General features: G+C 38.8%; 1 protein-coding gene across 1 annotated transcript in view; it reads left to right on the top strand.

The window, feature by feature from the left end:
• IDO2 (indoleamine 2,3-dioxygenase 2) overlaps positions 1 to 25,337 on the top strand; it is a 74,897-nt gene that overhangs the window by 31,062 nt on the left and 18,498 nt on the right. The window contains exon 3 of the mRNA XM_006900298.1: positions 3,587 to 3,682. Within this exon, the coding sequence (XP_006900360.1) occupies positions 3,587 to 3,682 (96 nt within the window). The remainder of the gene's footprint in view (positions 1 to 3,586; positions 3,683 to 25,337) is intronic.

Raw genomic sequence — 25,337 nt, 5'->3', positions numbered from 1 at the left:
TTTTGAAATATTCTAGTCAACTCTTTAGTATCTTGAATTCTTCCCTCTGCTTTGTCTTCTCTGTGCTCTAGTGCAATTTGCAGAGTCTCTTCTGACATCCATTTTGGTCTTCTCTTCCTCTTCTGTCTTTGCAGTGACCATTTGCACTCTTCCTGGATGATACCCTTGATATCCTCCCACAACTCATCTGGTCTTCACTCAGTGTTCAAGGCCTCAAAACTGTTTCTGAGCTGGTTCTGAAATTCAGGTGCGATAGACTCGAAGTCATATTTTGGTCCCCGTGGACTTAGTATCTTAATAATTTGGAAAAATCCCTAACTGCAGATTTTCCCAGTGCCGTGTGTCTACTTATTTCCTGACTGCTAGTACCAATGTGTTAATTATGGATCTAAGCAAGATGAAGGTGTTGGTAGTTTCAGTCTCTTCTCCACCCATTATGATGCTGCCTATTGGTCCATTGGTAAGTATCTTTGTTTTTCCTGACATTGAGATGTAATCCATACCAAAGCCTGCATTCCTTGATCTATAACAAGTCCTTCAAGTTCTCCTCACTTTCAGCAATAAACGGTTGTATCATTTTCATAATACAGAGTATTTATGAGTCTCCCTCCAATCCTGTCCGGATCATAAACTGTTAAAATTTCTCAATTTTAGATGGAAACAGCCTTTAAACTCCTAGTTTGCTAAGACTTTGTTAAATTAAAAACAGTTTCTTGCCTTCCTTTTTTACACAAACTAATAGAAGAGAAAAATAAACCGCATTTTCTGTCATCTTGTTTACTTAAGATCTTAATATTTAACCTTGATTTCATTATCTTAAATTTTTAATTTACATATATAGATATATATTAGTCATTTAGTTCTCTTTTAAATGGGTCAACTGAACTTTTAAATCATGTGTTTGATTTTCTGGTGATTCTTCGTTTCTGTCAAATGCCTTTCTCTTCAAGCGAATTCTTTTGCTGATCTATGCAAACATCTTCCAGATCTTTATTGCTGGTTTCAATTCCTCTGACTGCCTTGTAAATATTCCCCAGTGTTCCAATCTAGGATTTCTTCTCCTCCTTTCACTTCACATGTTCCTCTAAATGACCTTGACCCTTTTGTGGTTTTAACCACTATATGGGATCTTTACTATATTTATGTCTCCCAATTAAGTATCTCTCAGAGGAATTCCCTCTTGAACTTCAAATTGTGTATCCAACTGTGCTGCACCAAGCCATAGTTTTACATTACACTAATATTTTAAGCTCTATGAATTTAAAAACAAATTCACTATCTTTAAACTCACTCTGTTTTCAACTTGCACTTGTTTCCACTGATGAATTCTGTCAAATAATGTGTATGTCTGGAAATCATTCTTAGCTCCTCTCTTCTTCTCAAACTAGAGATGGGATATTCAGTAGTTTAGGTTCCAGCACTAAATAGGAAAGAGCAGATCATAAGAATAGATCAGTTTATGGCAACTCCTTATGTAAAGGTGTGGACAGTAAATATTTTAGCTTTGTAGCCCATTGATGTCTATCGTAACTACTTAACTTTGCCATTATAGCATAAAAGCAGTCATGTTGTTGTTGTTATGTGCCATCGAATCACTTGCAACTCATAATGACCCTATGTACATGAGCTCTATACACTCTTCTATCCTGTGCCAACCTAGCCATCTCAAACGCACTTATTCCCACCTCTCTAGTCACAGAATCGATCCATCTCATCAAAGGTCTTCCTCTCTTTCGCTGCCCCTCCACTCTGCCAAACATGATGTTCCTCTCCAAGGACCAGTCCCTCCTTGCAACATGCCCAAAGTATGTCAGACGAAGCTTCAGAATCCTTGACTCCAGGGAACATTCTGGCTTCACCCTTTCTAGGACAAACCTGTTTGTTCTTCTAGCAGTCCATGGTATATTCAACACTATTCTCCAGAATCACAGCTCAAAGGCATCAATTCTCTTTCTATCAACCCTAGTCACTGTCCAGCTCTCTGATGCATAGCACGTAATTGCAAAGACTATCCCTGATCAGGTGCACCTTAGTCTCCAGTCTGACATCATTGCTCTTCAGTACTCTTGAAAGGTCCCTCAGAGCCGACTTTCCCAATGCAATTTGTCTCTTTATTTCCTGGCTGCTATTACCAAGAGTGCTGACTGTGGAGCCAAGTAAACTAAAACTGTTAACTATCTCAATCTCTTCACCATCCATACTGATGCTGCCAATTGGCCCAGTGGTGAGAATCTTTGTTTTCTTGATGTTGAGCTTCAATCCATATTGAAGACTGCAGTCCTTGACCTGCAACAAGCGCTTCAGGTCCTCCTCAGTTTCGACAAGCAGGGTTGTGTCATCCGCATAATGTAGGTTGTTGATGACTCTTCCACCAATCCTGATGCCACGTTCCTCCTCATACAGCCCAGAGCCTTGGATGATCTGTACTGCCTAAAAGCAGTCATAGAAAATATATAAACAAGTGCAGCTGCTTGCTAAGAAAACTTTATTTACCAAAACAGGTATAATTATCATCTCCTGGAAAAGATGTGGAAAGCGTTGAAATTCAGCCCATTATACTTGGCTAAACCAGAGAGCTCCATCAACCCGTAGTGAGCCCAATAATGATGCCACTTAGACTACTCATGATCTTGCTGAAACGTGCCTTCCTCCAAATTTAATTAGGATATCATTTAAATTCTGCTCTCTAAATAGCTCTTGAGGAGTTGCACTGCCAACCCCAAAACACACAGTTCAAATCTACAACTGCTCCTCAGGAGAAAGATGGGCAGTCTCCTCTCCAACAATTTACTGTCTCGAAATTCTCGCTGGAGAGTCAGCTTGAGTCTGTTCCAACTCGATGGTACATAAAAATAACAACAAATAACATGCACATTCTTCATCATATTCAGGGCATGAGCATTATTTCAAAAACTTCAAAATTTGACTCAATGTCCTAAAATTCTATAGTCAAAATTGCTTTCCTATAATTAAAATGAAATTATGCCATCAAGTTACTTAAAATTGAATTAATTTTATCCTATACAAAGTACCTTTTGATCTGGATGCTATCCTTCTAGTCTCATCCTCTGTTACACTCCAGCACACTGAGATACTTGTTGTTCCAAAAAGCTCTGCTTTTCCTGTTCATCTGTTATTTATTGTCTTTATCTTTATTGTCTCCCCTCCATCACCTTCCACCTAAGTAGCTATTTGTGGTCTCTAAAACTAGACCTAGCGGTCATCTTTCTGTGAATATGCCCCTTGAATATATCACAGCAACTGGCAAAGCTAACTCTTCCTCCCTTTTACTGCTTTTAATATTGCACCCATATTAGTAATACAGCACATTATAATGTATTGGATACATCTGACTACGTATCTATCTGTTTTACCTTTTCACTAGACCAGGTGCTCCTTTAGGAACAAGGACTTTATTTTATAATCTGCGTTTCTACAGTGACTGGCATGATGAATTCTCAGTTAATGTGTGTACAACTGAATTGACTTTAGTTTGGTCTGAAAACTGAAATCTGAAAGCAGCTACTCCCTAAAGTTGAATCCTAGAGAGATCTAAAATATGCCAATGTTTCTATTTTCAATGCAGAAAGAACTTCCTGATTATTACAAACCTTGGATGGAAATTGCCAATAAACTTTCTCACCTGATTGAGAACCATCAACTGCATGTTCATGTGAGCAAGGTAAAAAAAAATCTATAAAATTAACTATAAATCGTAGACTAGGGTCCATGTTGAGGTCACTAGCATCATAGATTTCATGACAGTATCCTATATAATAGTTATATTAACTTTAAAATATTTTGGACCACCAGTTCTCTCTCTCTGCTCTGATAAACTCTTTGCAATTACTTGTGGTCTTGGGTTTTTGGTTTGTTTGAAGTACTTTATCACTTTCTCTGCCATTTTGCCTTTAACATAATGTCAAATGCCATATATTTTGAACATAAAGTCACTGTCTTCTTAGATGACTTCTTTCACTTAGCAATATACATTTAGTTTCTCTTACTTTTTTCATAGCTTAATAATAATTTCTTAAAATTGCTAAATACATTCCATTGTATGGTTGCACTGGTTGTTGTTAGGTGCTGTCAAGTCTAGTATGACTCATAGCGACCCTATGAACAAAAGATCTGACCTATTTGTCAATCCACCTGGCTGAAGGTCTTCCTCTCCTTTGCCAACCTTCCACCCTTCCCAGTATCATGTCCCTCTCCAATGAATAGCCCCTCCCAACAACTTGCCCAAAGTATGTGAGGTGAAGCCTCATCATTCTTGCTTCCAAAAAAGCACTCTGGCTGTACCCTCTCCAAGACATATCTGTTTGTTCTCTAGGCCATCAATGAGATGTTCAGTGCTCTTCTCTATCACCACAGCTCAAAGGTGTCAATTCCTCTTTTGTCGTTCTTATTCATTGTCCAGCTCTCAGATGCATAGGAAGTGATTGGAAAGACTATAGTCTGAATCAGATGTACCTTAGTCCTCAAAGTGACATCACTACTCATCAATAATTTGGATTGGTCCCTAACTTTAGATTTTCCCAGTGCAACAATGTATCTCATTATTTCCTGACTGCTTATACCAAGAGTGTTAATTGTGGATCCAAGCAAGATGAAGGTATTGGCAGTTTTAATCACTTCTCCATCCATCATGATGCTGCCTATTGGTCCAGTGGTAAGAATCTTTGTTTACTTGACATTGAGTTGTAATCTGTACCAAAGCCTTCACTCCTTGATCTTCTGAAACAGGTGCTTCAAATTCTCCTCACTTTCAGCAAGCAAGGTTGTGTTTTCTCCACAGTACAGGTAATAGATAACTTTCCATCCAATCCTGATGCCACATTCCTCTTCATAGAGCCCAGCTTCTCGGAAAATTTGCTCAACATACAGATTGGATAGGTATGGAGAGAGAATACAACCTGACGCACTCCCGTCTTAATTTTAAACCATGCAGTGTTACCTTGCTCTACTCGCACAACAGCCTCCTGGTCCAAGTCCAACTTCAACATGAGTACAATTAACTGCTCTGGGACTCCCATTCCTCTCAATGTTAACTACAACTTTTTAGGATCCACAAAGTAAATGTCTTTGCATAGTCAATAAAGCACAAATAGATTGTTTATAAATTCATCTATTGAAGGGCAGAGAGCTCTGGTGGAGTAATCCATATGGAGTTGTTTTGCTAATCTAAATGCAACACCTCTTTGATAGTTGTAATCCACTTCTGGCATCACAGGGGGAAAAAATGGGCAATCTCCACCCATAAGATTTACAGCGTCCTGATAATCTCCTGGAGCATTAACTGTGAGTCAGCTCTGATTCTTGAACACACTCTTGAAAGACATTTTTTGAGGTTTTCAATTTTGGACAATTGTGGAAAAGATTGCTATTCATGTACAGTTGTGTTTTTTATGTGGATATATGTATTTAATTTATTTGAGCAAATAGCTAGAAAATTTGCTACTATATCTTGAAGTATATGTTTATTTTGTAGAATATGTAGTATGTTTGTTTTGTAGCCTACTACTAGTCTACTGGTCTTCCAAAGCAAAATACTTTCCTCCAGAAATGAGTAATAGTTCCTAATTACATGATGTCTTTGTCACTGAAGGTTCTCAGTGTTTTGTGTTTTAACAGTTCTGTTAAGTATACAATACTATCACTTTGGTTTAAATTATCTAAGATGCTGAATGTCTTTCCACATACACATTTGAGATCTGGAAAAGAGTATTGAATATACTACAGCCTGCCAGAGAACAAACAGGTTCATCCTTGATTGGATGAAACCGGGCTTGCTCCTGAGGTAAGGACTCTGAGGCTTCGTCTGACATACTTTGGGCATGTTTCAAGGAGAGACCAGTCCTTGGAGAGGGATATTATGCTTGGAAGGGCAGAAGGATGAAGAAATAGAGGGAGACCATCAGTGAGATGGATTGATACAGTGACTGGGGAAATTAGAGTAGGTGTGTCAGAGACAGTAAAGTTGACATAGGATAGAGCATGTTTCAGGGCTATGTACATAGGGTTACTATGAGTCACAAGTGACTCGACAAGACATAACAACAACCACGTTTATTTTGGTGAAGTGTTTGTTCAGGATGTTTTCTTATTTTGTGATGGGGTTTTTAAAAATTGAGTTAGGATAGTTTATTGTGTATTTGAAATACAAATTCTTCAGCAGCATATAAAATATTTTCTCTAATACGAGCCTTCTTTCTTTATAACAAAATCCTTCACAGAATATAATTTTTTAACTTAGTGAAGTGCAACTTTTTTAATATGGATTGTGTATTTGTTGCTTTATCAGAAAATATCATAAAAGTCAAAAGAACTGATTTTCTCCAATGCTGTATTTTCTGGTTTGCATACATTTCATCTAATAATTTAGCTCCGGTGTCTATTTTTATTATTTGTTAAAAATAGTATCTGCTTATTCTCATTTATATTCATGAGACACAGTAGTCTACAATATTTCTCTTCAGTCACATCTATGTCTGGTTTTGGTATTAGTGTACTACAAAAGAGAAAATGTTCTCTTCTATTTTTGAAAGAGTGGAAAATTTAAAATATTTCTTTTATAAATATTTATTAGAATTTACCTGTTAAAGTGGGCTTGGAATTTTCCATTCTAGAAAGTTATTAACTGTTAGGTCAATGCTTAAATAGATATACATCTATTCAGATAATCTATTTTCCTTATGTGGATTTTTATAAAGTGTGTCTTTCATGAAATGTACCTTGTTCAATTAAGTTGCCAAATTCAAGTGCATAAAGTTGTTTGTTGTATTCTTCTTCTACCTTTTAAATGCTATTGAGATCAGCTGTTCAGAATAAATAAACAAATGGTTGCATGCTACCTTTACTCCATTTAAAATTATCTTCTTTCTTTAGCTGAGAGCTGAGTTTCTTACCTGTGTAGCTTTTCTTTTCTCTGAAGAATTATTTTGACATTCCTTTTAAGTAAGGTCTTGTGAAAACAAATTCTTCTCTTTTTTTCCCCCAACTTTTTTCTATGAAGGTTTTGTAAAACCACTATAGCTGACATGGAGGTTTGGGGGTGGCAGCAACTGACCTCCTTTGACTCCACTGAGGGTAAGAATACTTATTAAGGACTTCAATAGCACAAAGCAGATTTCTAGGATTTCAGATACGCCCCCATATCCTCATATCTTCTATAGACCGCTGATGGCCTAGTGGTGCTGCTAACTCAAAGGCAGCAGTCTGAATGTGCTAGCAGCTCTGCAGAAGAAAGATGGTCAGTCTATTCTCAAGCAATTTACAGCCTTTAAAAATCTGCTGGAGCCACAGATTGGGAAAAAATATTTGGAAATGACATGTTTGACAAGGGACTTATATCTAGAATTTGTAAAATACTTGAGCACAAGAAGATAAAGGTAAATAACCCAATTGAAGAATAGGCACAAGATATGAACAGACACTTCACCAAAGAAGACATTCAGATGGCTAACAAGCACATGAAGAAATGTTCAAAATCCCTAGCTCTAAGAGAGATGCAAATCAAGACAACTATGATATATCATCTCACCCCAGTAAGAATAGCAAAATTTGACAGAACAGCAAACATCAAATGCTGACGAGGTAGTGGTAAAACTGGAACCCTTATTCACTGCTAGTGGGAGTGTAAAATGGTGCAACCACTGTGGAAAGCATTGTGGCACTTTCTCAAAAAGTTGCAAATATCATTTGACCCAAAAATTCCACTACTGGAATTTGCCCTAAAGAAACCATAACTGCCACCCAAGTATGTATGTATATATATATATACACACCCACCCATGTTTATTGTGGCTTTGTTCATAATTGGAAACAACCCAAGTGCCCATCAAGAAACAAATGGATTGAGAAGCTCTGGTGTATTCACACAATGAAATACTATGCAGCATTGAAAAACAAGGAACTCATGAAATATTATGCAAGATGAATGACCCTGGAGGACATTATGCTGAGTGAAGTATCTCAATCACAAATGGACAAATATTGCATAGGGCCACTGTTGTAAAGACCAACATCAGGGTTGAGGGAAGACAGAAAAGGACGGGAGGAATGATGTATATTGTATTGAAACAGATGAAAGAGAGATCTGTTTAAAAGGGACATATGGATGGGTATTCTTGTCGTTACAGAAGTCCAGAGGAAAGGCTGCATAGTGGAGTGAACTTGAAGGGAGGGAATTGCATAACAATGAAAAAGTTTTTCTTTTTCTTTTCAAGGAAAAGAGTGAATTTTTTTGTGTGTCTGGGGGGTGAGAATGGGCAGGGAAAAAAGTGCAACAATGAATGACTGGAAATCCTAAGTCTCTGTAAACATTCATTAAAATTAACAAATAAATTTAAAAGAATCTGCTGGAGGGACAGCTCATAGTCTGTTCTGATTTGACAATATACAACAACATAGATGATAACACCAATCACCACTCTCAAGGCTCTTGCTACTCTATTATTTGTTTTTATAATTCATTACAATGATCATGCAAGCCTCTTGGACAGTGCTCATGATTATGGGATTTATTAGAGAAGTAACAAGTTACAACTCAGATCTGAAACACAGGACAGCTTCTTTGTTGTGTGATTCAAACAGGCTTCTAAACCTGGGTCTTGTGGCTTCTTTAGTTCTGCCAATTGTGCCTTCTTTTATTTCTTAATAAATATTTTAAATGTTTATTTCTTTATTATTTTATGTTGGTTTATTTACAAAGTTTATATATATTGTATTCACTTTGAAACTTTCCTATTTCCTTCAACCCCTCTTCCATCCATCAAATCGTGTGATCCTGTGATTAATGCCCACCCCCGTCCTCACTCTTCTGTTCCCACTTTCCCCTGCCTTGGATCCTCATATTAATTATACAATAATTGTCTAACACAATATTTGTCCTTATGGAACTGTTAGTTCACTTAACATAACGCTCTCCAGTTCCTCCCAACTTAGGTAGTAATTTACAATATCATTACTGCTGTGTGCTGCATAGTATACCGTCATGTGAATGTACCACAGTTTCTCAATCCACTCAGTTGTGGTTGGACATTTGGGCTGTTTCCATATTCTTGCGATGGTGAATAATGCTGCTTTGAATATTGGTGTACAAGTCTCCATTTGTGCCTCAGTTCTTTTCTCTTGGGATATATTTCAGGCTGTGGAATGTTGTTGATGTTATGTGCCATCAAGTCACCTGTGACTCATAGCAACCCTCTATACAACAGCCCTAAACCCTGCCCTATTCTGTGCCAATCTCATTGTCTCTGACACACCTACTCCCATTGCCCCAGTCACTGAATCAGTTCATCTCATCGAGGGTCTTCCTCTCCTGCGCTGTCCCTCAACCCTCCCAAGCATTACATCCCTTTCCAAGGACTGATCCATCCTTGCAACATGTCCAAACTATGTCACACAAAGCTTCAGAATCCTTGTCTCCAAGGTGTAACTTGGTTTAACTCTCTCCAGAACAAACCTGTTCATTCTAGCAGTCCATGGTATATTCAATACTCTTTTCCTGCACCAAAGCTCAAAGGCATCAATTTTCCTTCTATCATCCCTAGTGATTGTCCAGTTATCTGATGCATAGCAATTGATTGCAAAGACTATGACATGTATCAGGGACACCTTAGTCTCCAGACTGACATCATTGCTCTTCAGTACTTTAGAGAGGTCTCTAACTACAGACTTTCCCGTTGCAATACGTCATTTCATTTCCTGGCTGCTGGTGCCAAGAGGGTTGATTATGGAGCCAATCAAACTAAAGCTGTGAACAGTCTCAATCTCCTCACCATCCATAATGATGCTGTCAATTGGCCCAGTGGTGAGAATCTTTGCTTTCTTGATGTTGAGCTCCAATCCATATTGAAAGCTGCAGTCCTTGACTTTCTGCAGCAAGCGTGTCAGGACCTCCTTGGTTTCAGCAAGCAGGGTTGTGTCTTCTGATAACACAGTTTATTGATGAGTCTACCTCCAATCTCTGATGCCACACTTCTCCTCATAGAGCCCAGCCTCCCGGATAATCTGTTCTGCATATAGATTGAAAATATATGGAGATAGGACACATCTTTGACGCACACTCTTCTCAATTTTGAACCATGCCGTGTTCCTTGCTCTGTTCCGATGACTGCCTCCTGGTCCACTTACAGGTTTTGCACAGCACAGTCAAGTGTTCTTGGATTCCCATTCTTCTCAAAGTCAGCCATAGTTTGTATGATCCACACAGTGAAATGTTTGCATAGTCAATGACACACAGATAGACATTCCCCTGGAATTCTCTGCTTTCAGCCAAGATATTAATGGTATTGTTCAGTAATTTCCACGCTCTATCTGGCCACCTTTCTTTGAAAGGAGGACATGAAGTGCTTGTTGCAGAAGATCGAGGACCGATGCCTTAAATATGGGTTGAAGCTCAACATCAAGAAAACAGAGATTCTCACCACTGGGCAGATTGGCAGCATCATAGCAGATGGTGAAGAGATGATATTGTTAACAGCTTCAGTTTGCTTGGCTCTACTATCAAAAACTTGGTGTCAGCAGCCAGGAAATTCAAACTGCATTGGGAAAGTCTTTTGTTAGAGACATCTCCAAAGCACAGAAGAGCAAAGATGTCAGGACAAAGGTGTGCCTGATTCAGATCACAGTTTTTGCAATTATGTGCTATGCATCAGAGAGCTGGACAATGACTGTGGATGACAGAAGGAGAATTGATGCCTTTGTTCTGTACTGATGGAGAAGAATATTGAATATACCATGGACTATTATAAAAACACACAGGTTCATCCTGGAGAGGGTGAGACCAGGCTACTCCTTGGGGGCAAGGATTCTGAAGCTTTGTCTGCAATAATTTGGACATATTGCAAGGAGGGACCAGTCTTTGGAGAGGGACACCATGTTTGGGAGAGTGGAGGGACAAAGTAAGAGAGGAAGACCCTCAATGAGATGGATGATTCAGTGACTATGAGAATAGAAATAGGTGTGTCAGAGACAATAATAAAGGCACAAGATAAAGCAGGGTTTAGAGCTTTTGTAAATAGGGTCACTATGAGTTGCAGTTGAGTCAACAGCACATTAACAACAACATTAATAATATGGACATATAATGTACTTGAAGGTCACAAACATCTCACATTTGTATAATCCTAGATGGTACAGGGTACATCAATCTTGTTGTGAGCCTTCTTTTTAATTTCCCTTCTACTTTTCTAAGCATAATACTCTTTTCTAAGGATTAATCTTTCTTGGTAACACATCCAAAGATTGGAAAATGAAGTCTTTACAAAGGAACAGTCTGGCCGCACTTTTAATAAATTCATTTTTTCTGAGAGTCAATAATATATTCAGTATTCTTCACCAACACCACAATTTAAAAGTATTAATTCTTCTTTAGTTAAATGTCTGGTCTGGTAATTATGAAACCCCAATATTTGAGTTCAGTTAATAATCAGAATATCTAGGTTTAGTTAGAAGTAGTTGATTGCATCTTGGAAGGAAACATATGTAACAGCAATCAATTCAAAACTGAAAACTAGGCCAGATAACTGTTTAAAAAGATAAATGATTAGACATTATTTGTATAACAACAGTCTGGAATAAGAGGTGCATTGCAAAGTGGACTGGGGGTTGGCTCAGAGGAGGAAATTATGCAACAATGAAAGAATTTTTATTTAAAGAGAAAAGCGAACTGGGGGGATTGTTGTTGTAGTTGTTTTTATGTGCCGTCGAGTCGTTTGCGACTCATAGCAACCCTATGTACAACAGCTCTAAACCCTGCTCTATCCTGTGCCAATCGCATTGCCTCTGACACACCCATCCCAATTACCCCAGTCACTGAATCAATCCACCTCATAGAAGGTCTTCCCCTCCTGCGCTGTCCCTCCACCCTACCAAGCATGATGTCCCTCTCCAAGGACCTGTCCCTCCTTGCAACATGCCCAAATTATGTCAGACGAAGCCCCAGAATCCTTGCCTCCAAGGAGTTGCTTGGTTTAACCCTCTCCAGGATGAATCTGTTTGTTTTCTTGGCAGTCCATGGTACATTCAGTACTCTTCTCCAGCACCACAGCTCAAAGGCATCAATTCCCCTTCTATCCTCCCTAGTCATTGTCCAACTGTCTGATGCATAACAAGTGATTGCAAAGACCATGGACTGTATCAGGCGCACCTTAGTCTCCAGAGAGATACCATTGCTCTTCAGTACTTTAGAGAGGTCCCTAACAGCAGACTTTCCCATCCTGAATACTTTAAAGGTCACTATTTTGACTCTGTTAAGTACCAAGGAAAGGGAAATATAACTGCCACCATTTGAAGCTGTCACTTACTTAGTCGTATCAAATTTTGAGCAAATAAACTATACCAGTAGCAACTATGACAAGTCATCAGCATAGATGAGAAGTGATTTTAACCAGATTTACATTATAAACTGTTAGATATCTTCCTTTTCCTATTTTTAACCAAAGTTCCTTTTCAATTTTAAAGTTTTATTTTCTTTTTCCTTTTATTATTAATTTTAATTGACATTTACAGAGATTTTGGATTTCCATTCATTCATTGCCCCACTTTTCTCCCTGCGCACCCCTCCTCACCAGCTCGCTCCCCCCTCTGAAAGAAAAAGAAAAAGAAAAAATATTTCTTCATTAGTATACAATTCCCTCCCCCACCCCAAGTACACTTCTCTATGCAACCTTAATTCTGGATTCCTGTGCTAATCATAATACTCAATCATATATCACCTCTAATCTGTTCTTTCCCTCATCTGTTTCAATACAATATACATAATTTATCCATTTTTTTCTGTCATACCCCCAACCCTGATGTCAGATCCATTCTACAACAGTGGCACCATGCAGTATTTGTCCCTTTGTGACTGAGATATTTCACTCAGCATGATGTCCTCTAGGGTCACCCAATTTAAATAATATTGCATGAGTTCCTTGTTTTTCAATGTGGCATAGTATTCCCTTGTGTGGATATACCACAGTTTCTCTATCTTTAATCCAGACCACCTGGATCTGATGTGCCTACAAAAGACTGCTCTCAATTTTAAAGCTTTTTTTATGTGTATATTCCATGAAACTTTTTAACAAGCATCCTATCCCGAGGATTGACTGCATGGGTATTTGAACTATATTACCTTATAGGTTATTTTACAAATAACATGGTTGCTAGCAACACAGTCACTTTGGTTAATGTAAAAAATCCCAAGTGTTAATATTCTTATCACTCTACAAGCTATGACATTTTTGTACCTTCATACTGATACAACACTACATAGCATGACTTTAATATATGGACAAATTAAGTAATAACAATCAAATTATCTTAATAAAAACTTTTAAAGCATTATATATGACTGAAAGCACCTCACTAGTTAAAAAAAAACCCACACAACCACCCTCAAAATTGTTGCCAAAATGTTTAAGCAAAGATATTTATTTAAGTTTAACGCTCTTTTTAACTCCTGCACGGATGCCAGATAATTCACCACTGTAGCGCTGCTCTGCTCTGCGGACTTCCTGAACCTGGCCTCTCCTGTGAATTTTGGCTCTTCTGAATTTCTACCAGTGTTTCACTCTGAGATTGTGATCAATCTTCTTTCTCCTAGGTGTCAGTCCTCTATTTTTAGCAATCTGGTAAGTAATGGCTCTCTTTGCATTTTGATTTTCTAGAGCCTCTTCTTCAATGCAACTCTCTTCTTTCTTTCTCTTCAACTTCTGCCTGTCCTGTGCTTCGTTATAGTATTTCATTGCCTTCTTTGTCAAGATCTGAGTCATCAGAAAGCTCTGTTACAGCAAAAGTGGAAGCCTCTGAAACAGGCTTTGATTTGGCCTTTGTAGATTTTACTTTCAGCTTCAGTTCTTTTTATTTGATCCTGAAAGCTCGGAGAGTCCCTGCACATGGACATCCTGTAATAGAAAGACTTGTTACCTACAGAAACTTGATCAATAAGCTTTCAGTTGTGGATCAGAGGCAGTCCTCTGAAATTCGTCATCTCCTCACACTTAGGATAAGGCTGGCAAGAAAGAACTGAATTAGCCAGTAGACAAGGGAGAAATGTTCACCATCATTGTTGTTTTGTACCAATGAGCTGAATCGATATATAGCTGATCCTTTTTTCAGAGGCAATAAATAATATGGTAGAAGATCTTTCTCCCACAGAGCAGCTGGTAGATTACAACTGTGTGCCTTTGAGCACAATTGTGGCAGCACAATTCCTTACCACTAAACCACCAGAGCTCCCTTTAGTGATAAGGAAAATGTAGATAACACTTCTCATCCACAAAATGGAAAACAAAGTCTCATATCTGACAGTACCAAGTATTGACAAGAACATCAATCAACTGGTTCTGTAATGCATTTTGGATAGGTGGGTGAAGTAATGTTGGAGATCTTTTTGGCATTATCTGTTAAATGTTAACATTCTCATATCCCAAAAATCCCTTTCTTTAAGATGGGTGGTAATGGTCCTGGGATTATTGTGTGTCTATCATGATGTGTTTAAAAGTACTGTTTATAATAAAAGTTGCAAAACAATGATGAAAACGGATAAAACGTCAGCTAACTACCATAGTGCGGGTAAATTACATAACGATAATTTTGAATGAAAAAGCAAATTACAGAAGACTATATTTACTGTCATACTATTGACATCCAAAGGAAAAATATAAGGCAATACGTTGTTTTTCATTATATCTTAAATTCTGTAGATATGTACACACTGCTTCTGAGAAGATCCTCAAAAAACTTTTTTTTTCTGCAAGAGAGAAAAATAAACCTGAGACCAGAAACTGTTTAGATTTTAGCTGAGTATATCAATCAATTCTCAAGGAAGCAACAGACAAGAATCATGTTTGAGAACAAGGTGTGCCTGATTGTGTTGTTGTTGTTATGTGCCGTCGAGTCGCTTGAGACTCATAGCGACCCTATGTACAACAGCCCTAAACTCTGCTCTGTCCTGTGCCAATCGCACTGTCTCTGACACTCCCATCCCAATTATCCCAGTCACTGAATCAATCCACCTCGTAGAGGGCCTTCCCCTCCTGAGCTGTCCCTCGACCCTCCCAAGCATGATGTCCCTCTCCAAGGACTGGTCTCTCCTCACAACATGTCCAAAGTATGTTAGACGAAGCCTCAGAATCCTTGCCTCCAAGGAACCACCCGGTTTAACCCTTTCCAGGACAAATCTGTTTGTTTTTCTAGCAGTCCATGGTATTCTCAGTACTCTTCTCCAGCACCACAGCTCAAAGGCATCAGTTCTCCTTCTCTCCTCCTTGGTCATTGTCCAACTCTCTGATGCATAACAAATGATTGTGAAGACCATGGCCTGTATCAAACGCACCTTAGTCTCCAGAGAGACGCCATTGCTCTTCAGTACTTTGGAGAGGTCCCTAACAGCAGATTTTCCCATGGCAATGCGCATTTTAATTTCCTGACTGCTGGTGCCAGGAGTGTTGACTGTGGAGCCAAGCAAACTAAAGCTGTGTACAATCTCAATCTCTTCACCATCCATCCTGATGCTGCCAATTTGTCCAGTGGTGAGAATCTTTGTCTTCTTGACATTTAGCCTGATTCTAGATGTGGTATTATCAATCATAAATCATTAATGATCTCATATGCTTATGGAAGTTGGGCAGTAAATTAACTGAAGATGAACTGATGCCTTTAAATGGTGATGTTGACAAGTTTTGTTGTTGACTATTTCCTGGACTATCAATAGAATAAACAAGTCCATTTTGGAAGGAGAGCCAGTTAGTAGGAAGGATGTAATTCTTTGTCTTATATACCTTGAAAATGTTGTCAGGTGAGGTTAGTCTTTGTAAGAAGACAGCATGCTTAATAAAACAGATCAGTAAAAAGAGGAATGCCTTCAATGAGATGGATTGACATTGGGCTCAATCATAACAGTGAATTTGAGAATTGTGTATAAATGAGTAATGTTTTATTTTGCTGTACACAGGATTGAGAACAAATCCTGATTTTCAACCCTATGTACAGCTGTGCAGAGACACAACCTTGCACACTGAGGAGGATCTAAAGCATGCGTTAAAGAAGATCGAGGACTGCAGTCTCCAATGTGAACTGGAGCTCAACATCAAGAAAACAGATTCTTACCATTGGGCCAATTGACAGCACCATGATAGATGGAGAAGAAATTAAGATTGTTAACAATTACAGCTTGCTGGGTTCCACGATCTACACTCTTGATACTAATAGTCAGGAAATAAAAAGATGAATTGCAGTGGGTAATTCTGCTAGGGATCTCTCTAGAGTGCTCTGTTAGTCTAGAGACTAAGGTGAACCTGATCCAGGCAATGGTCTTCACAATTACTTGTTATGCATCAGAGAGCTGGACAATGATTAAAAATGACAGAAGAAGAATTAATGCTTTTAAGTTGTGGTGCTGGAGAAGAATATTGAACATACCACGCACTACAAAGAGAATAAATAAGTCTATCCTGGAGAAGGTGAAACCAAGTAGTTCCTTGTAGGCAGGGATTTTGAAGCTCTATTTCACACACTTTGGGCATAATGTCAGGAGAGACCAGGCCTTGGAGAAGGATATTATTCTTGGAAGGGTGGAGGGACAGTTCAGGAGAGGAAGACTCTGGATAAAATGAATTGACACAGTAAGTAGGGTAATGGGAGTAGGTATGTCAGAGATCATGAGACTGGCTCAGGACAGGGCAGATTTCAGAGCTATTGTGCCCGGTGGCTTGACGACACATAACAATAACAACAACAACAGATCACCTTGTATCAGAACTGAGTTGATGACTGCTAACACTATCATAATAAAGATAAAGGCACAGTTAGCAAAGAAAAAACATATAATGATGTTTTCACTACGTACCATTCAGTTAACTAGGAATCTTAGTGATCCTATGAGCGACAAGATTGGATTTTAGCCCTGTCTTGTGCCATCCTTACAATTGCTACAATGCTCAAGTCCATTGTTTCAGTAATTGTGTCAATTGTCCTGTGGTAATAGAAACGTCTGGATCAGTATTTATATTTTAGACATAGTCTATTTGAAGTGGCCCTAATAATCCAGAGGTCATACCATTTCAGCAACTTGAATTCATCTGTTACTGTAAATGAGAAAGACTGTATGTCAGGTGTGATATACAGTCTCAGACATTCAAAACAAGGTCAATTATGGCTTGATTCCTATTCAATCTCAACAAGAGTGGAAAAGTACAACCTTACAATCTTATCTATACAAACCCGTTGATTTAAATAACCTTTTCACAATGTGTTCATATTTCTAAAATCATTAATAATTCTGAATGTAGGAATAAGATGCAGGTTAACCCTATAATGTATCTCCATAATTTTATTTATTTATTTATTCGTTCATTCATTCATTCATTTATTTATTTATTTATTGGTGGTTGTTGGTAAGTGCTGTTGTGTCGAGCATGACTCATAGTGGCCATATGAAAAAAAAACCCCTTGCTAGTTCTATAACTATCGTTGTTTCCCTGCATTCATAGAGCTTCCAGAGGCATGCTGTTTAGAGAGTGAATGCTACTCCTGCTTCCAAGTCTGTCTCAATCTAGGAGCTCTACCAAACACTGTCTACCATGGGTAACCATTATGCCATCTAACACATCAGTGTCACAGTATTCAGCAACACAGCAACCTCAGGTTACCTCAGTACAGGGAATTGATAGAGAATGTTCGTACCAAACACAATTAACATTAGGTCTTAGGGCCACATACCTGAGATGCCAACCAATTTTTAAATGCAAAGGCCCACCCACCAGGTCCTGGTTTATACACATAAAATATTTTTATATTCTTTTTTAAAATGGAAGCATGTTTTATAAAATAATGCATTAATGATATGTTGGTGTTTTTGTTATGCGCCATCGAGTTGTCTGTGAGTCATGTTGTTGTTGTTGTTGTTATGTGCCGTCGAGTCACCTGCGACTCATAGCGACCCTATGTACAACAGCCCTAAACTCCGCTCTGTCCTGTGCCAATCGCACTGTCTCTGACACTCCCATCCCAATTATCCCAGTCACTGAATCAATCCACCTCATAGAGGGCCTTCCTCTCCTGCGCCGTCCCTCCACCCTCCCAAGCATGATGTCCCTCTCCAAGGACTGGTCTCTCCTCACTACATGTCCAAAGTAAGTTAGACGGAGCCTCAGAATCCTTGCCTCCAAGGAGCCACCCTGTTTAACCCTCTCCAGGACAAATCTATTTGTTTTTCTAGCAGTCCATGGTATTCTCAGTACTCTTCTCCAGCACCACAGCTCAAAGGCATCAGTTCTCCTTCTATCCTCCTTGGTCATTGTCCAACTCTCTGATGCATAACAGGTGATTGTGAAGACCATGGCCTGTATCAGACGCACCTTAGTCTCCAGAGAGACACCACTGCTCTTCAGCACTTTGGAGAGGTCCCTAACAGCAGACTTTCCCATGGCAATGCACCTTTTAATTTCCTGGCTGCTGGTGCCAAGACTGTTCACTATGGAGCCAAGCAAACTAAAGCTGTGTACAATCTCAATCTCTTCACATCCATCCTGATGCTGCCGATTGGTCCAGTGGTGAGAATCTTTGTCTTCTTGACCTTGAGCCTCAATCCATATTGTAGGCTGCAGTCATAGGCTGTGAGTCATAGCAACCCTATATACAACAGACCTAAACCCTGCTCTATCTTATGCCAATTTCACTGTCTCCAACAAACCTACTCCAATGATCCCAGCCACTGAATCAATCTGTCTCATTGAGTGTCTTCCTCTCCTACCCTGTCCCTCCACCCTCCCAAGCATGACGTCCTTCTCCAAGGACATGTCCCTCCTTGCAACATGTCCAAAATATGCCAGATGAAGCTTCAGAATCCTTGCCTCCAAGGAGCAGCCTGGTTTAATCCTAAAACAAACCTGTTCATTTTCTTAGCAGTTCATGCTATGTTACTCTTCTCCAACATCACAGGTCAAAGGTATCAATTATCCTTCTGTCATTCCTAGTCATTGTTCAGCTCCCTGATACATAGCAAGTGATTGCAATGACCATGGTCTGTATCAGGCACACCTTAGTCTCTAGACTGACATCATTGCTCTTCAATACATTGTAGAGGACCCTAACAGCAGACTTTCCCATTGCAATATGTCTTTTCATTTCCTGGCTGCTGGTGCCATGAGTGTTGATTGTGGAGCCAAGTAAACTAAAACTTTTAAGAATCTCAATGTCTTCGCCATCTATCACGATGCTGCCAGTTGGCCGAGTGGTGAGAATCTTTGTTTTCTTGATGTTGAGCTTCAATCCATATTGAAGGATGCAGTACTTGACCTTCTGCAGCAAGTGCTTAGGTCCTCCTCAGTTTCAACAACCAGAATTGTGTCATCTGCATAATGCAGGCTGTTGGTGAATCTTCCTCCAATCCTGATGCCACATTTCTCCTCATTCAGCCCAGCCTCCTGGATCGTCTGTTCTGAATATAGATTGAAAAGATATGGAGATAGGACACATCCTTGGGGTACACTCTTACCAAGTTTGAACCATGCAGTGTTTCTTTGCTCTGTTCCAACTACTGTGCCCTAGTCCAAGCATAGGTTTTGCATAAGCACAATCAAGTGTTCTGGGATTCCCATTCTTCCCAGGGTCAGACACACTTTGTTGTGATCCACACAGGAAAACGCTTTGCATAATCAATAAAACACAGATATACATTCCTCTGGTATACCCTGCTTTCAACCAAGATCCATCTAACATTAGCTACAATATCCCTAGTAACACGACCCCTTCTAACCCCACCTTGCACTGCTAGCAGTTCTCTGTTAATGTGCTGTTCCAGTCGTGTCTGGATAATTTTCAGCAAAATCTTGCTTGCATGTGATATTAATGATATTCTTCGATAATTTCCATACTCTGTGGGATCACCTTTCTTTGGAATGGGAACAAATACAGATCTCTTCTAGTCAGTTGGCCAAGTAGTTGTCCTCCAGATTTCTTGGCACAACTTGGTGAGCACATCTAGGACAGCATCTGTTAGTTGAAACAAATCAATTGGTATACCATCAATTCTTGGAGCCTTTATTTTTGCCAGTTCTTTCAAAGCAGCTTGAACTACTTCCTTCATCACCATAGGCTCTTGCTTATATATTGTTTCATGAAATTGTTCTGCGTTTTCCAAATCCATTCGGTACAATGACTCTGTATACTTTTTCCATCTTATTTTAATACTTCCTGGATCATTTAATATTCTACCCAAAGCATCCTTCAGTATTTCAACTCAAGGTTTGAATTTGTTCTTCAGTTCCTTGAGCTTAAGAAATGCTGAGTTCAGCCCTTTTGATCTTCTGACTCCAGCTCCTTGCACATTTCATTGTAATACTATACTTTGTCTTCCTGCACTGCCTTTTGAAATCTTCTGTTAAGCTCTTTAATATCTTGATTTCTTCCCTCTACTTTGGCTTCTTGGTGATCCAGTGCAATATTAAGAGTCTCTTCTGACATCCATTTTGGTCTTTTCTTCTTCTTCTGTCTTTGCTATGACCTTTTGCCCTCTTCCTGGATTATATTCTTGATATCATCCCACAACTAATCTGGTAAACATTAATTTATAAATAAAAATATTGATTGTATAAAATAGTCAATATACATTAAATTTTTAATGATGATTTTCTCTAGGAGGTTCAAACACTTTTGGCACCAGCAGTTAGGAAATCAAAAGATCAAGTTCATTGGAAAAGTCTCTGTCAGGGACCTCTCCAGAATACTGAAGAGCAATAATGTCAGTTTGGAGACTAAGGTGCACCTGATCCAGGCCATAGCCTTTGCAATTACTTGCTATGCATCAGAGCTGGACAATGACTAAGGATGATAGAAGAAGAATTGATGCCTTCAAGTCATGGTGCAAGAGAAGAGTGTTGAATGTACTGTGGACTCCCAGGAGAACAAAAAACATGGAGAGGGTGAAACTAAGCTGCTACCAGGAGGCAAGAATTTTGAAGCTCCATTTCACATACTCTGGGCACGTGACCAGGAGAAACCAGTAGTTGGAGAAGGAGATCATGCTTGGAAGGGTGGAGAGACAGTGCAGGAGAAGAAGACCCATGATGAGATGAATTGACTCAGTGACTGGAGAAACAGGATTAGGTCTGTTGGAGACGATGAGACTGACTCAGCAAAGGACAGGCTTCAGAGCTGTTGTACATAGGGTCGCTATGAGTCATAAGCAATTCGACAGCACATGATAACAACACATCTCTAGATAGTAATGCCAAATTTAGTATATAATATTATATATTAGTGTGTTTGTTATTCCTTACAAGTGAACATTTATTGCTTTTATATCTTAAAAAAATGAGTATGTCCTCTTTTTAAAAAAAGTCTCCATTGTCTCTTCTAGAAACTCAAAGTTTGATGTCTGAATGCGACTTGCCAATGCTGTGCAATAAAGATACTTCATCCAGTACTTCTAGCCATTGTCTTTGGCTAGATTCTTGCATAATTATTACAATGACTGAGTAATGCTAATTAGATAAGATCCCATGCTTAGTTTAATAGAGAATCAATATAATAGAGACTCTCAGTGACTTGGATTGACACAGTGGCAATTGAGAGATTGTTAGGATGGCACAGGGTTTTGATCTGTTGTGCACAGGGTTGCTATGAGTCAGAGCCAATTTGATGCCACTGAACAAAAGCTACATGAAGCTAAGGTGGTTAAGATCCACCAAGGGGACTGGACAACTTCCTACTAATGTCAGTAGAACATATGAAACTTTGGTGGTTAAGGTTATGTCGTTTGACTTGTTTGAGCTATGACGTTCAATGGTTTGGGAGTTTTGCAGTTATGTAATTTCCCAGTTATTTTATGATGTATTTATTGCCTAATTTTGTTAGTTGACTTTGGGTACTACAACTCATAGTGACCCTAAAGAACAATGGATCTGAATCTCTGTTTTTAACCTTATGCTTCTCTAGTTTTGTGGTTATGGCCTCATTTGGAAAGGTTTTCTGTTAATCTGATGAGATAGGATTATAGTAATATGTATTTGTGTCATCTTGCAACTAGGGTGAGCTACTCAAGGCAACATCTTTCTCCCAGTCATCACCCTTCTTAACCTTTGCACTGCCTTGCTCAAGTAAGGAAAGTTTCTCTGAGAGTCTGGTATGCATTCTACAAGCATAAATGCTCAGCCGAAATTCTCTTTCTTCTTCTGGCTACTGCATAGAGCCCTTCACCAGATGGCTGTCAGTTTTTAAAACTTGAGCCAAAAGCTTATGTTTGGATTCAGCTGTGTCTATAATCTTGAGAGTAAGTAGCCTATTATCTAACCTTTCTAGTTGGTTTCTTCTGTTCTTACAATCACATGAGACAGGAGAAGCCACTAACGTGCTGCCTGAGCCATGGATTTGGGACTCACCACCCTCTACAACCATGTGAGCTTGATGGTTTTTTTAATTCTGTGAGGTGTTATAAAGAATTGTAGAGCCAAAGTACCCGAAGGAGGGAAGGAGGAGAAGTTGATGTTAGAGAGATGTTAGAGATGAGAGACTAACACAGCAGTTTGGGGGCATCTTTACCCTCTGCCTCTTAAGAACCAACTTTACGCTGATCCTTCCAAAATAGATTATTGATATACCACTAGAAAATGATGGTCCTTACAAAATTCTGTGGTATTAGTGCTAGCAAAGTACATTTGACTGAAGTGTTCCTGAGTAAAGGAGCTTTCATCCACCTAAGCAAATGGTAGCTGAATGAAGTTTATGAATACTAAATTATAAAAATGCCGACTCTTCATCTGGATTATAATTAGTCTGTCTTCAAACATATTCCCGGGGATTTGGTTTAATTTTCCTCAACTTCATCTTGAACTTGCATATGAGTAGTTGGTGGTCTGTTACACAATCAGCAATTGACCTAGTTTTCATAGCTGATATTGAGCTTCTCCAGTGGTTCTTTCTGCAGATGTAATAGATCTGATTTCTATACATGCCATCAGGTGAAATCCATGTATATAATCTACGCTTATGTCTCTTAAAAAATGTATTTGCTTTGAATAAGTCATTGATTGTGCAAAATTCTATCATCCTCTCTCCTGCTCCATTTCTGTCACAGAGTCCATGTTTTCCAACTACTGAATCTTCTTCTCTGTCCCCAACTTTTGCATTCCAATCACCCATTATTATCAATGCATCTTGACTGCATGTTTGATTGATCTCCGATTGTAAAAGTTGGTAAAAATCTTCTATATCCTCTTCCTTGGCTCTGGTTTTGGTGCATATATCTGAATGATAATGGTATTCACTGGACTTCCTTGTATGTATATGGATATTATCCTGTCATTCACAATATTGTACTTCAAGATGGATCTAGCAATGACTTTTTAACTATGAAAGCAACTCCGTTTTTTCTCACCTTTTCATCTCCAGAGTAATGTATCATATGATCATCCGACTCAAAATGCTCCATTCCAGTCCATCTCATCTAGCCAATGCCTAGGATGTCAATATTTATGCGTTCCATTTCTTCCTTTCTTTCTGTCTTTGAGCTGTGGTGCTGGAGAAGAGTGTTGAGGGTACCATGGCTGCTAGGAAAACAAACAGATTCTTCCTGGAAAGGGTCAAACCAGGCGGCTCCTTGGAGACAAGGATCCTGAGGCTCCGTCTAACATACTTTGGGCATGTTGTAAGGAGGGACTGGTCCTTGGAGAGGGACATCATGCTTGTTAGGGTGGAGGGACAGCGTGGGAGGGGAAGGCCCTCTATGAGGTGGATTGATTCAGTCACTGGGATAATTGGGATGGGTGTATCAGAGATGGTGTGATTGGCACAGGATAGAGTAGAGTTTAGGACTGTTGTACATAGTGTCGCCATGAGTCGCAAGCAACTCGACAGCACATAACAACAACAACAAATGCTCAAACTAACTTCTTCCATATTTCTGTAAAGTGGGACTATAGCCAACATTATGAAAATTTTAAAGTGTACCAGTTCATCATAGTGAAATGCAGAAAAACCCTCCTCCTTACATTAAAATTAAATCAAATCAAACTGCTTCTGTAAGGTCTTTTCTTTCCATGTTATAATATGTTACAAGACAAAACAATGAAGTAAATTTGATGTTATATTTTGAGATATTATGGATAATATTCTTTTCAGCACTCACCTTTCCCAAAATCATCTCATTTTTTTTTGGAAGGACTTTTTTTAAAAAAAGAGATAGTGCAAAAATTTTCTCTTATCCTTTTGTTAAAGTCAGAGACTGTGGAATGTTTAGGAAGGTTCTAGAAACACTTTTATCTGTAAGAAATATAGTTCCACTTTGAGTCTAATTAATTTAATGCTTTGCATACGAATCTAGCAGCTATTATGGCTAATGAACAACTGAAATTGGGGCTAGGATGAGTTGAAATATAAAATACTCACTGGATTTCAAAGACTTAGGGAGAAAAAGAGCCTTAGAATATTTTACTATGTATCTGTCGGCAATACTTTTGAGACTATAAACATAAAATAAATTATTAGGTATAGTTTTTAATGTATCTACTACAAAATTTAAACATAAAAATACATACGTAGCTGGTATTCTGTTTATACTGAGCAGCACTGCCTTAGCGAGAGAATAGAGCAGAGCCAAAGCAGCACTTTAGCTTGCTCCTGCTTGGCTCTATGACCCTGAACAAAATTCGAGATTCCACAATTTTTGGAAAATGGAATGCCATCCCAAATGAGAACTTTTTAGCACAGTAGAGTAAACATTCTGTATTAAAAACTTTATCATTTATATTTATATGTTTATATTTATCATATATATTTAACAAATGACTACTGTTAAAATTACCAGATCTGTTTCCCTTCTAACATGTCAGCAACACACCCTTCATCTTCTCTGCCACCACTTTCAACCTCTGGGAAGCCTGTTTCTGTTGTTTGGTGCCATTGAGGCAGTTCTCACTCACTGGGACTCAAGTACAATAAAACAAAACACTACTTGGTCCTGTGCCATTATCATAGTCTTGCTAAATTTGGCCTCATTGTTGTAGCCACAATGCAAGTCAATCCTGTTGAGGGCCCTCCTCCTTTTCACTGACTCTCTACTTTACCTTAGGGACTGGTCTTTTCTGCAAAATGTCCAAAACACATGAGACAAAGTCTCATCATCTTTACTTCTAAGAAATATTCTAAAAAATGAAATAAAGAATTTAAAAAAATTCTCCTTGTTTATCTTCCAAAATGGGATTCCCCCCTCCTTTTCTGGAAGTCAGTGGTATATTTACTATTATTCACCAACATCAGAATACAAAGGCATCAATTTTTCTTCAATATTTCTCAATCTAGTTTGGTCCAACTACTGATTCTTCTTCCCTGTTCCCAACTTTTGCGTT

The sequence above is a fragment of the Elephantulus edwardii genome, unplaced genomic scaffold (assembly GCF_000299155.1).
Source record: "Elephantulus edwardii isolate Elephantulus edwardi_28Jun2011 unplaced genomic scaffold, EleEdw1.0 scaffold00279, whole genome shotgun sequence".
Classification (NCBI taxonomy): Eukaryota; Metazoa; Chordata; class Mammalia; order Macroscelidea; family Macroscelididae; genus Elephantulus; species Elephantulus edwardii.
Note: the sequence above shows the minus strand (reverse complement) of the source record. Positions and strands in the feature narration are given on the sequence as shown.